This window comes from Empidonax traillii, unplaced genomic scaffold (genome assembly GCF_003031625.1).
Source record: "Empidonax traillii isolate 1590-97213 ecotype Southwest subspecies unplaced genomic scaffold, ASM303162v1 scaffold56:size2478089, whole genome shotgun sequence".
In the NCBI taxonomy this organism is placed as follows: Eukaryota; Metazoa; Chordata; class Aves; order Passeriformes; family Tyrannidae; genus Empidonax; species Empidonax traillii.
In genome coordinates, this window is record NW_020955249.1 from 2294375 (window position 1) to 2307700 (window position 13326).

The following is a 13326-nucleotide window of genomic DNA, read 5'->3' on the forward strand; positions in this document are numbered from 1 at the left end:
CCACCTCCATAGGAAGCATCGCATGGTAGCAAATATGACCCAGGTCTGCCACACGTTGGAAAGTGTGCATAGGGCAAACAGTCATGATAGGAAGAAAATTAAAGGGGAACAAGAGCTCTAGGGCTCCCAAGTATCTGTCTACTGGTCTGCTAGTACCATCAAACCTGGTGTCAAAAAGTGCAAGTTTTCTTGTTGGTTGTGAAAGTGGCAGCAATAAAAACTTGAGGGGACTTGGGATGCTAAGCCACCCTCTCTCTCAAGATAGTCTGCCCAGAGAGGGGGGGGGGGCATATCTTGGTGGGGATGGAAAAGACTGCCAGTCCAGCTCTGCTCATCAGCATTAACATGTTTTGTGGTGTCTGGGGTTTTTTTAGAAGAAAAGAAATCTACTTACATGGAAGTCTTCATGAGAGATTTTTATGGCATAAGGCATGTTGGCCTCTTCTTTGGGCTCCACGATGCAGCCTCCCAGGGGTATGACGCCCTAGGATAAACCAGAGCACTCCGATCAGTCAGTAGAATCAAGTATAACTACTAACTAACCAGGAGCTGAACTTTCACCCTTGGTCACTTGGGAGGCCCTGCCCTTCCTTGGCTACTCCTGGAAGGGCAACACACACAGTTCCTGAAAAGCAGAGGGACTCCCACCACCACAAGGAAACCCCCCAGCTGGTATCTGAAAGGGGGTAAAGATGGCAGTCCTGCATTCGTCACAGAGAGAAGGCTGCTAGCAAGAACATGGAAGCAGGAACTCTGCTATCAAGGAGGAGGGGATCTCCAGTAGAGGTGAATGTTGCAGGTTCACAGTGGGGTATCATGAGAGAGGCTGTGCATCCATTACAGCCACCACCAGTAGGTCAACATCCCACACATGCTGTGTGTGGGTGGATGGGCAGCTGGCTGCTACTAACCAGGATGAGTGAAATCAGCACCTGTGGAAGCATGTGTGCCTCATCAGCCTCCAGTGACTACACAGGACAAAAGCAGACTCAGAGCACAGCATCCCTGTGTGAGATCTCCGGGTAGTGGAGCTGTGGAGGCCACTCCTAAGAACTGAAGACGTGTGGGTGATCAGATGCTAATGAGTGCAAGTATAGGTTAGGAACAAGCAGCAAACAAAGCTGTCAGCTTTTGGCAGTATTTTTACAGCCAGAAGATTAGTTGTTTAGGAGATCATGAAAATGAGAGGGTACATCTACTGTTAGGTAAAAAATACCTTAAAGTCATGTAACTGCTGAATCATTAAGTATCTTGAAAAGTCAATGACATGATTCTTTCTTTTTTGAGGCTTACCTTGATCTGTGAGAAGTCTGTGACTTACCTATTCTTCACGTTCTGGACCCATGGAGGAAGGAGAGGGGGGAGACAGAAACAGAATAACCCCTTCCCTGTGCAAACACTGCTCACCTTGGGGTGGATATTGAAGTATTTATTGCTTTCAAAACTCTTCTTCTCACTCTCAGCATAGTAAAGCAGAAAACTTTCCTTAATTATGAAGAATCTTTAAGACAGAGAAAGGAAATAAATTTTGCTAGAACAGAGGTTGTGGTTCACAGAATGAGAAAATCTCCATCTAATTAAGCTGCTTTCTGAGCAGAACAGTTAACTAGTTCCATCTGAGTCTAAGGTGAGGTGCCTCACTAGTGCTCATAGTCAAGAACACCAAGCATCACCAAGCTTAACACCAAGTGTCAAGTTTAAGTCCTTTGTGCTTACAGTTTACCACCACAGCACACGCACACCAGTGTTGAAGGCAAATCATAGCACCATTTACTCACAACACTCTTTGTCCAAGACAGGACCAAAGACCTTTGGCACCTCTAGCTGTTTGCGCTCTATCTAGCCCATGTAGGTTGGATTCAACCTACTGGAAGAGAGCTGCTCTTTTTTTTTTTTTAAGGGTCTCACACATGGGCTAAGACCAACTAAATGGTTATTTTTGCAATCTGCTCCCTGCCACCCTCTTTCCTCCCATCTGCTAATAAGACAGAAGGGAAGTGTTTCCACTCTAAGACTGAGTCATATGGCAGGGAAAGTCACGGGCTAACATCTACAAGCGACTCTTAAGGCAAAAAAATGGCCACCAGAGCACTCAGGACCAGAAATAAATTTTAGAGATATTTTGAAGCAGAGCTCCTGGCAAAGTCTTCTGTCATTGACCTTCATGACTACAAAGGAAATGGAATTTTTTTCTCCTATGTGTAATGTTAAAATATGCCCTGTTCTGCTCGATTAGCCAATATGCCTTGCTCTGCTCAGTTAGCCTTAGGTATGCTCTGATGATCACTGTGTAGTAGCCACAAAATATCATAACTTCTATAAACTGAGCCTCTAATTTACTGGAGCATGCCCTCAAAATTATGATTAAAGGAGTGCCACTTTTAACTTCTTTGGATTTTCAAAATGCCCCTGGGAGAGTCCCTCCTCTCTTCAAAAATTGAGGTTGCATTTACTCTGCAGGCAGTGGTACAGGTGAGAGATATATGACTTAGTTTCAATTTGGTCTAAATCTCTGCAGCACTCAAAAATTCCAAAGAGCAGCTGAATAAAAAAATGAGGAAAAGTTTAGTAGGGAGGTTTCAAAAGAGTAAATGACAAAGAAAATGTGTTGCATTGTTCTGTACATATTTTCTGACATGAGAAAGAGGGAACTGAGAAGAAAGCGAAAGGCAGTAAGTTGAAAATTATTAAAGAATGCCCTTTTACACTGCACATGGACAGTTCTAATGCCTACACACTCCCATCCCATCCCAGTCCTCTCCTGAAGTGGATGGGCTGTCTGATGAAGCCAAGCACTGCCTACAGCACAGATAAGCACAGCAATGGTTTAGCAGTTTAGCTCCTAAAACTAAAGAAGTCAAAGCTGGTAGATAATGATAATAATATTATATATATAATTATTAACAATAATTATCATGGTTATACTTGGTCGAAAGCTTTACCTCTTCCATCAGCTTCTATCTCTTGCTCTTCTGCTGTGGCTCTGGCAACACAGATGAAATTGCCAAATGCCATGGAAATATGAGTGCATGGGGCTCTCAGAGCAACCAAAAAACTCAGAACAAAGCTAAACTTCTGAATGCCTGTAGCAAACTCAAGCCCTGGACCTACTTTGTAAGTTCTCCAAAATGTTTTAAAGTGACAGTCACTGAACATATTTACACCCAGAAATCTTCAGAACATACAAACATACACCAGCAGCAGTTACTGCGTCCCAGATTTTTTCTTCTCCTTGCTCACTCATCTATACCTGTTCATGTTGGCATCAGAGGTGGGGAGAAGCAGCCAGCTTGCTTCCTCAGCAGGACACTGTCTCCTTGTTTGATGCTTTGGGAACATCATGGTTGACTGCCCAACCTCACCTCTTGTTCCTGACCACAGCCTGGTAAAACTACTTTAAGCGGGACAGCACAACTCAGTGCAAAAATCACTCTTCTGCACTGAGCTTATTTAGCTGGTAGAGGACTGAAAAGTTGCTCGTTCACAGTGCAGCCTGTCCAGCAGGTGATCTGAGTAGGAGCAATTACTACTCACCTTTCACCTGGGTGACCATCTCCCTTCCAGCCCGAACTGGTGCATGTTCCAGTGCAACTCCCAGAAAAGCTGCATCTAACATTCCCTCAGCTGGGAAAGCCAGGTGTGCCCCTTCCTGTGGTGGCTGTCCACACAACTCTGAGATATCAGTCTGTTTAGCAGATGCATTGGGTGTATCTCTGGGGGATACATTACTGATAGAGTGGGTTCATCAAGGTCTCACCTCTATGTGAAACAGGGACTGGCATTTTCAGATATATTTGCAAAGGCAGCCATGATCTCTGCAGCGGGCTCAGAGCTGACCCTGGACAAGGCAGACATCAGAGGAACTTCCACAGAGCACACAAGGCTTGTTTTTGGTTCCTCCTGTCCATGTCACTTCTGTGAACAGCAGCCTTGTGCCTTCCTGATTCATTTTTCCTTCCACCTCTGGTCATTAGTTCTATAAGAAAGTTTTCTTATGTGTAGCTGCATCTTCATGTTTTGTCTCTAGTGCTTAGTTCAAGGAGAATTTGATCTTTTTAGAGGGCAATATTACCTTATGTGCACAATAAATACAGAAATAACATCTTAAAAGAACAATCCTGCCTGGCCAGTGCTCCTGTGCTTGGTCCAGTGAGTCAGAGGGAATCAGCTACTTTTTTGCAGAAATATGAACCTAAGGAATAAAAGTCAACACCACATATGAAATGGAGAAAGTCTACTCATCTCTTTCAACACTTTTCAGTCCGAATAACCTCAAGAAACATTGGCAAGACAGTTAAAGACACTGATCTTTAACTCCATGATTTTTAATCTAAATTTTAACCCCCAGTTAAAGCAAGGCTTTAGTTTGATACATACTTTTTGTTGCTCAGTGCTGCTAATCCTCATAATATAGATTATGCTCTAGTGGAAACCAAAATCAAAACAAAAACAAGAACAAAACACAGCACAAATCTCTGAGAATTGATATGTCTCTCCCAGATTAATGAACTTTTAGATCCCTGACCTCACAGATGGGGAAATTTGGAATGAAAATATACAAAAGAAGGGTTTAAAAAGTAATAAGAACAAAGTAACAAGAACAAAGTGCAAGTAATGAAGGTAAACACTGAAAATCTGGTTAGTTTGTGAACATAATGAGAGTTCAGATCATATTCATATTCCCTCATCTATCCTTACCTGGAAGGCAACACCTAAGCAACCAAGTTCATCACTTAAACTGACCTTCAGGACAAAGTCTCCATACAACAATACAGGGATAACTGATGCAGCACAGTGAAAAGAGGGATGAAGTAAAGAATCAGGGAAGAGAGTTATAAGATTCAAGAGCAAGCTGAAGACTAAGCAGCAGCTAGGTGAGCAAGAGCAGAAAGGGGAAAGATGGCCAAGGGAGGATGGGGAGAGACACCCAGTTAGGACTGTGACTGGGAGACTGGAGACACTGAACAGACATCTAAAGCAGGCACAGATATGGCAGCATAAGAACACAAGAAAAGGGAGTGCTGGAAAGGCAGGGGAAGATTTTGAATACAAACAAGAAACCAAAAAGAGGAAGTGACTTAAAAACAGAGCAGAGCCTGGAGAACAAGCAGGTAAGAGTGGCGAGATGACAGGCAGGTAAGAGTCCTGAGACAGCCACCCACACTCCACATGCAGCACAAGTAATACAAGAGCCGTTCACATGACATCAGCTGCTTTGGGGCCCCCATCCCTGCCACTGGGTCCTGCACTAAGAAACCACCGAAACCACAATTAAATTCCAGTAATTAAACTGGAATAGCAGAGGAACAGTAACAGTCGGAGTAACTTGGATGTAAAGCCAGAGCTATGATCTGACTAGGATTAGAAACAACAGCTCAATATTGGACAAGTAGAGATACCTGATCTCTGAGAATAAAGTGCTCTCTTTGTGTCACAGAGGGCTAATGAGATTAATTAGCTAATCTCTGTAAAAGTTTTTGATGTGACAATGGCCCGCATGAAGTATTTACACTATAAAACTGCAGCAGTCTCCTTTGTCCTTCATTCCAATGGTGTTTTTCTGGGCACCAGTCCAGGAGCATAGACAGTGAATCCCAGTTGCTAGATCAGCTCAGTTCTGTATCCCTAGGGACAGCTCAGGAAACCGACGGGAAAACGTTCTTTATTAGCATATCAGCTCGGAGTTCCGCAGTATGTGTCCCTCACTCTTCCTCTCCCGGGAACTTTACGCTTTCTTACCTGTCTCCTGCCCCAGCGCCCAGCAGCACTGGAGCAACGTCCAGCCGGAGAGGGAGCGGGAAGAGGTGTATGCTTCCTGACAGCAAGCAGCCAAGTGGGAAGTTTACAAGGACGAGAGGGAACCACATGGTCTGCTTTACTCGCAGCCGCGCTGTCTCGGCAGCTCCTGCTGCCCCTGTGCTGCATACGCACACTTCCCGGCGGCTGAGTGTTTTCCAAGGTTTTTTGTTGTTGTTGTTGTTTGGTTGGTTGGGGGTTTTTTTGAGCAGAAAGCACTCCTAAACAATTATCCTTTCCATCTGTTCCACGACCACATGCAGTGACTGTTGGTAGCCACTGTGCAAAATAAGATTACGTGCATGCTTTGCAATGCCACAGACAGGACTGGTTCAAGAGAAAATAAAATCTCTCTGTTAACTGTGCTATGCTTCCCTCCTTCCAGCAGCAACCTGTCATCCCTGATGGATTTACGCAGAAATATAGGAATATTTTGTGTTTTGTTCTCTCCTGTTTTCAATTTCTCACGTTCCACTGCTTTTCTGATTATTCACCAAGCAGATGCCCCTTCCTGGAACTGTCCCACTGAGCCCCCAAGTCTCCCACCTGCATGGTGACAGACAGTTTAGAGCCTGACGTTTCTAGATGGGACTGGGATTATTCATAGTAGAGAAGAATGTGCCACTTCCTTCCTGGAAAGCTACAGCTCCCTATTCATGTCACATCCAGGGCAGGTACACACATTGTACATTTCACTCCAGTTTCCACACCAGGCTGATGTCGTTACCAGTTTTGTAATTACAACTGTTGTAGTAGGAGAAAATAAATTGCTTGCTATTCATTGGAAGAAAGAATTGAGTGCAGTTTGGTAGGAAGAGGCCCATACGTCAAGGGCTAAGAATACGATTTTCCAAAGCCACTCCAGCAATAAGCCAAGCTTAGACTGGTCAAAACCATCAGTAAACTGAGAAGATAGTTGCTTTTCTGTTGGAAGGATATTACTTTACAGGGAAAGAAAATTCACATTAGGGATAGAATTTCTTATCTTGGAGAGATAGGCACTAGGACGGTGCTAATGGCATCTCAAAATCAAGCCCTGGAAGGCAGCACGCTCAGATGACCGCCCTGGCAGATAAACACAGGCACACCCACCCAGTGGCAGAAGCACTAAGCCTGCTCTAGGACAGTACCTGCTGTGACAGGCACACAAATACTTAGGCTTCAGAACAGACCATTGTGTGAGCAAAGGAAAGGACAGAAAAGGCTCCAGACAGCTGCCTCATGTCAAGTTGTGCTGTCCTAACAGGTGCCATTTGACTAAAATAAGACTCTGCTACACCTCCCTTTTCCCAGCATAACCTCTACTGCTGCAAAATTCCCAGCCTTGGGATTTCAATCACCAAAGCCCTGCACACCATGCCAGGATCTTTTTACCTTGATCCATAATCTAGTCAGACTCCATCTTTCCCTCAAACACATGATTTTCTTCTCAGTGTCTGCAGAAGCATTGCTGCTACAGCCAAATGAATGGGATCAAGCCAGCAAACTTCATGCATCTCCCAACAGCCACGTAAACCTGTCTTCATGGCTGATGGCCTGATGAGATCCATCCTCCCCTTACAAGCTGGTTTACCTCCCATATCTTGGAAAGATTTTCCTCGGGACCAAGACTGTTGTCCAGTCCAAGATGTCAGGGCAAAACCTACATTGCTCAGAGATCAGATCCTCAGCTACATCAAGCAATAGTCAATTTTTTTTTCCTTATTTAACTGGAGTGGGAAACATTTCTTCTCCTTAATAATAAAAAAAAAAAGCCCTTGACCAGCTATGTGTTGCTGGGAATGGGGGGATAAGTAGGGAGAATGGTGAGTTGCTCCTTATCCCCACATAATGATTGACTTCTAATAACATGCAAGGGTACTTCACTTAAAAGCAAGTCTCTCCCATGATAAAAAAACACCCGACCATATTGTGCCTACTGTCCCAGTCTTTTAACTCCAGAACCCACTTCCTTCCAAACCCCACAGATTCCCTGTGTTCACCTCTCACTGACCCCCAGGACCCTCTGCTGCTGTGCTTGCAACTTATCTTCCATATCATCCCTGTCACCTCCCCATCTCTTCCCACTTGCTAGTACTGAAATATTTACCACTTGCCAAAGATGGGGGTGACTTCTAGGAATAGAGCAGCACTAAATAAATAATGACAGAGAGAGCAGAAATGGGCCATTTGCCTGCAAGAAAGTTTTATTAGGAAGAAAGCCCTTTAAGAATGTCTCCTCCATGGCAAATTACATTCCCCTCCGTAATTCTGTCTGCCTCTTTTCCGTAACACAGACACTTTAGTTTCCAGACATAATTCATTTAAATATCAATATTTGGGAACTGAGTAGGGAGCATCAGCACAAATTCATTCCTGGATGAAAATAGGCCACTGGGGGGAGGAAAGGAAGGGAATAGAACCTGCACACAGGTCAAAGATGGCTACAAACATAAAACTGCTTCCCAAGGACTGTTTAACTATTTTCTAGGCTATGCCATCTTCACAGGTTTAGATTGGACAGCAGTGTGGTTACTACACAGAGCAAAACCAGAAAAATTTGCTTTAGAAATGGATTGTTGTGTCCACACTACAGACTGCAGCAAAGAGTAAGTACTTACCCACAAAAGGTAAGTACCAGAGATTCAGTGATTTGCACAGAGAAATACACCAACTCTAAACTTAAAAACTGACCTATCACTTCAGTATTATAAAAGATAATTCTGTCCTTGGTAAAAGGTTATAGCAAATGCTTTCCAGCTTCAAACTTCCTGGCTGCTGACAGACAACACATAGGAGCTTACAACTCTCTAACACCATATGGAGGAAACTTCAGTGCCACTTTCTCCCCAGGGAAAAGTGTTCATGTGCTGTTCCAAGTGTGCCATCACTATCAGGCAGCACAGCAGTTCTGATGCTGGTCCACAAACCCCTGCAGACCACACACACACACATACAGACTCACAGGCACTGTTAGTTCAGCCTAGCCATCTCACACCCAAAGGACTCAGAGCTTTAATGAGTGCTAAAGAACAAAGGCAAGCAGTTTCGGGGCAAAATATATGAGCGGACTCTTCCTCTTTTGTGCAACTATCATAAGATAATTATCCAGAGGAGGCAGCTAGTCCCTGTTCCCTGAAGTGCACACAGCACAAGGTCTGGACAGATAAAGAAAGGAGAACAATGGGGTGCCATGTGTGTAAAGCCGACTCAGAACAGGAGGGAAGCTATGCCCACAGTTTTACCCCTAGCCTCTGCCTGGCTAGCTGCACTTGAAGAGACAAGCACTCAGGCTCTAACTTATCCCAGAACCCTTAGGCTTAGTATTTCACCCGAGCATCCCTCAGCAACTGTGGCTTACCTCCTGGACCATTTGGCCGACTGCCTCCCGAAGGGTCTCTTCCAGAGCACGCCATACAGCTGCACTTTGGTGCTGATGTCCAGAGCATCTGAATCAGCCTGTTCCATGGATGGAGAAGGGGATACCGAACTGGATTTTGAAGAGAACATTATAGATGGATCTGCTTCTAACTCTCCCCTTCTGTGTGGCAGCTGAGGGAATCCGATTAAACGCAATGAACCAGAAGGACGTAACCAGCCCAGCAGACAGAGAGACTGGGCTTTGGTTTGAATCAATAACTTGACTGCTCAGCACTCAGTCAGTAATTCTCTCCCTGATGCACAGATGATGAGAGTTTCCTCATTGCGTATTACTTCCTGATGCATTACAAACAGCACACATCCCAGCCCAAGGGAAAAAAAGAGTGAAGAGAGTCAGACATCAGAAGCACAGAGAGGCAGAAAGAGCTCATCAGAAAGAAAGCTCTCAGCAATAACATAAGCCAAAATACCTCTGCACCAGAGCCAGCCTGGAAGGTTATTTCACTCGACATTGCAGCACTTCACGTAGAAATTAGGGCAAGACGGATGTTTTACTGTCAGGCATCTCTGACACATATTCCCAAAATCTTGCACTTGGAGACAGGTTCTTCTCATTTGTCCTGAGGAAAATGAGGGCAGAGTGAGTGGGAGCCAGCAAGTTCAATCAGAATCCCTCTGCCATCGGGGCAGGGGAGGGAGGTTTTGCTGTGGCAGCCTGGCACTGCCCACCTGGGGAGAGTTCACGTGGCTGCTGGGTTTGGACTGGGCAGTGTCCATGCTGCATGCCTTGCTCAGCCTTAAAGAGCCATTGCTGACCAAAGTTAGAACACAAAATTCTGTTTGCCTCCATGCCTTGCTGCATCGTGGAGATGTGGCAAGCACAGTCTCTGCTCTGTCTCTTAGGTGCCAGCTCCTTCTTGGCCACAACACAGAGAAATACGTCACACAGCTCGGGTGAGTCTACATTCATCTCCTGTTTAGTACTCCCACAATAAGCTTTTTAATCTGGTTCCTTCGTCATTATTCCTCCCTTGAAACCCTTCCTCCTTGCATAGATACAAAGTCCTCTGAAAGAACCCCTGTATTTTGTAACATCCACAGGAAAGCACATTAGCATCATATTGGTCCTTCCTGCGTCCTGCCTCCCCTCCAGGATTAGGATTTGTGGAAGAATCATAGCTGCTAAAGCATTTGGGTTTTTGGTGCATCATATAACCAGTACAGACACATGCATGCTGTATGGCATGTGTGCTACAGATGCTGAGGCATCTGCTCCTGTTTTAACCTGTGCCGTCCTCCGTGTATCGATTTTGAAGCTGTAATTGCTGGATGTCAGCCCTTCCCAATACAGCTATTCAGAAGTGACACAGTGCAGACACATGCTCCTCTCTCATCCCCAGGGATCAGAAACTTGGGACATAGTGTAGGCTAGATCACATCACCAGACACAGGTTCACTTAACTTTATATGGTCAGAGGCACTTGGAAGGATCTTAAATAGAGGAAATGCAGACAGCCTGCCTCAGGCTCACAGACTGCATTCAGTATCAGAGAAATTAGAGATGCAGGTCCCTGATAAAAGTCACTATTGATCACTAGATGAGAGAGTCAGCAAACTCAGTGCTTTGTTACTTTCTCTCACCCTGGCTTTGACTGAACTTTTGGTCCCAGACAGGACATGTCCTGAGCAGCAGCAAAGCCCATCTCTGAGGGATACTAAGGCAGAGGGTGGAAAAGAGGGGAGAACAGCAGATACTGCCTCTGTCCCACCTCAGTTCCAACTCCTGATTAAAACACTGCATTGCAGAAGAGAAGTATTAATGCTGTAGACACCATTCCACACACTGCACCAAGAAGGAAATATTACTCATGAAGAGTAGAGGGAAAAGTTGCCCTGGAATTACGTTATGCAAAGAGTAAAAAGGATTCTGGCCCCAATGGCATCACTTCAAGAGTGTAGTGAAAAGCCAGAGTTCCCATGTAAGGGTGATCCAGTGCCCCTGCTATTGTACTGCACCAGTGATGCAAAAATCTGGCAACAGTAACCTACAGTGAGAAAAAGCAGATTTTCATCCTTTACTTCTTTACTTATTTTTACTTTACACAGACCAAGAGAGTAAAGAGGTTTTTAGCTTTGAACATCAAAAAAATGAGATAAATTTCCTCTGGGGGGAAAGGGAATGGGTTTACTACTCAGCAAGGGACTGAGTAGTTACGGCAAGTTCTTTAAACTCAGCGGTCTGAGGGAAGGAAAGTGCAAGTTGCTTTTGTCAAGTGACCAAGAGTTAAACACAGGCAGGAGGCAGCAATGCTAGGGCAGTAGATAGCAGCAAGGTGCATTTTGTAACTGCTGGTGTCTGGACACTGTAATCTGTACTAACAGTCATTCTGTTAACATTTCCTTTATGTCTGTACTAATCTAATGAAGATGGGGGCCTGTCTAAAGGAGAGTAGAGAACAATAGAACAGGTCTAAGCAACCCGCCTCACAAACAGGAGTGATGTCCTAAGGGTCAGCTTAAAGGTTCTTTAGTGTTACTTCTGACAGATGCAAAACCTACTTATTCTGGTCAGAAATTTTGGGATCAAGAAAACAGTGTCATAAAACCCAGATGGTCACAGGTATAGCTAACCCACAGTATGACAGGAGACTGAAAGGACTTCACTTGTTCAAATGAGAGCAAAAGGGGAATTTTGACTCCTGTCTAATTTTGGGCATTATTTCCCCTCTAATGTATTGGTAAAGGTTGATGCTTGCAAGAAAACAAATTGGCCTAAATTGGTCATGAAAAAATGAGAAAGTAATTAATTGCTGGAAGAGGATTGTGGAATTGCCATGCAAGGAGAACACCAGAGGCAGAAAGCCATTACTTGGTGGGGTCCACTGCATACACAGTACCTTCCAGGGATACAGACTGGGCTCACACACTTTCTCTGAAATATTTTTGTTTCAGAATAATAAAGATTTTAGATGGCTGTTTCACTCTTGATGGTTCACAGGGGAAAGAAACACAGCTGTACATCTTAGAGAGAAAGCACTGGAGCTTTAATTAGAAGGCCTTTCTGTGGAGTTACAGGTTGCACCGGTATAGGAATTTTTTGCTAATATGTTGTCTCTATTTTCCCGACACATCAAGCCAATAAAATTTTGCTAAAAATAAAACCTTTGAAGCAGACACCAGTGCAAGCTATACAGAAGTAACACTTCTTCACAGAATATTCTGAGTTGGAAGGGATCTACAAGGATCATTGAGTCCAAATCCTAGCCCTGCACAGGACATCCCCAAAAATCACACCATGTGCCTTCATCACAGGCCACCCTCCAGCTGGAAGATGCTCCCTTTCAATTTAAGGATACACATACTGGCTAACTGCAGCTGCTGAGGAGGCTTGTATTTATTTTTTCAAGTGAAAACTTACACCTTCATGTTCTGGGCAGCCTTACAATAGCACATTGTGCAGAAAAGAACAAACTATTTATTGGGTTGTGGCTAGTAAGTTAAGATTTGGATCAGAGCTGCTGTGGAGTTGGAAAGATTCAGATCTTGCCTTACAGTATGGATTCCTTTTTCTCTTACAGGTTCTGAGAGGTTCCATAACCATTTTCAATTCAGAGAACCATCAGAAATTATGGGAGGTATTAGCAAGTACCTGGAACAACATGGAGAAATTAAGTCCAGCTCAAGTTTCATTTATGATACATCATTCTTGCGAAGACAAAATGCCACGTGTATTCCTCAAAGTGATGCTCTAGCTTCCCAGATGCCCAGCTGTGTGCAGAGGATATTTTTAATAGAACAAAAGCAACCACCATCAATCCACTTCCAGTGTGAAACACTGGCAGAGCATGTTTCTTTTGCATATGATTGAATTTTCAGTGTCAGATGGGAAGCCAGAGCTATCCTGCAGAGCTCAAAGAAAAGAGTTACTCAGCAAGCAGGCACTAAAGTCAAGTGCCTCTGTAGATTTGCAGCCTCATCTGACATCACCCTTACAGATGTATAACCCAATTTGACATCATCCCTTGGTAAGAATTACTTGGTCTTAGTCACCTTTTCCAGCCAAAGCCCTTCACTGGTCCCAGCCTTTCAGACCCACACAGATCCATGTTGGATAGCCCAGGAGTCATATTAATCCAGCTGTTAGCTGTGGATATAGCACCACTTCAGGAA

At 44.3% G+C, this 13326-nt stretch overlaps 1 protein-coding gene across 4 annotated transcripts in view; it reads right to left on the reverse strand.

Annotated features, from left to right (window-relative positions):
- Positions 1-11212, reverse strand: part of PLEKHD1 (pleckstrin homology and coiled-coil domain containing D1) — a 29462-nt gene extending 18250 nt beyond the window's left edge. Inside the window, exons 1-4 of one of the 4 annotated variants that reach the window (XM_027879699.1) lie at positions 9886-11212; positions 9137-9776; positions 1408-1501; positions 395-484 (exon numbers count right to left, since the gene is read on the reverse strand). In XM_027879699.1, coding sequence (XP_027735500.1) covers positions 395-484; positions 1408-1501; positions 9137-9285 — 333 coding nt within the window. In that variant the 5' untranslated portion in view covers positions 9286-9776; positions 9886-11212. Of the gene's footprint in view, positions 1-394; positions 485-1407; positions 1502-9136 lie in introns of all 4 variants that reach the window. The other 3 variants (XM_027879700.1, XM_027879701.1, XM_027879702.1) reach the window with 3 other exon arrangements.
- Between the last annotated feature and the right edge of the window lie 2114 nt (positions 11213-13326).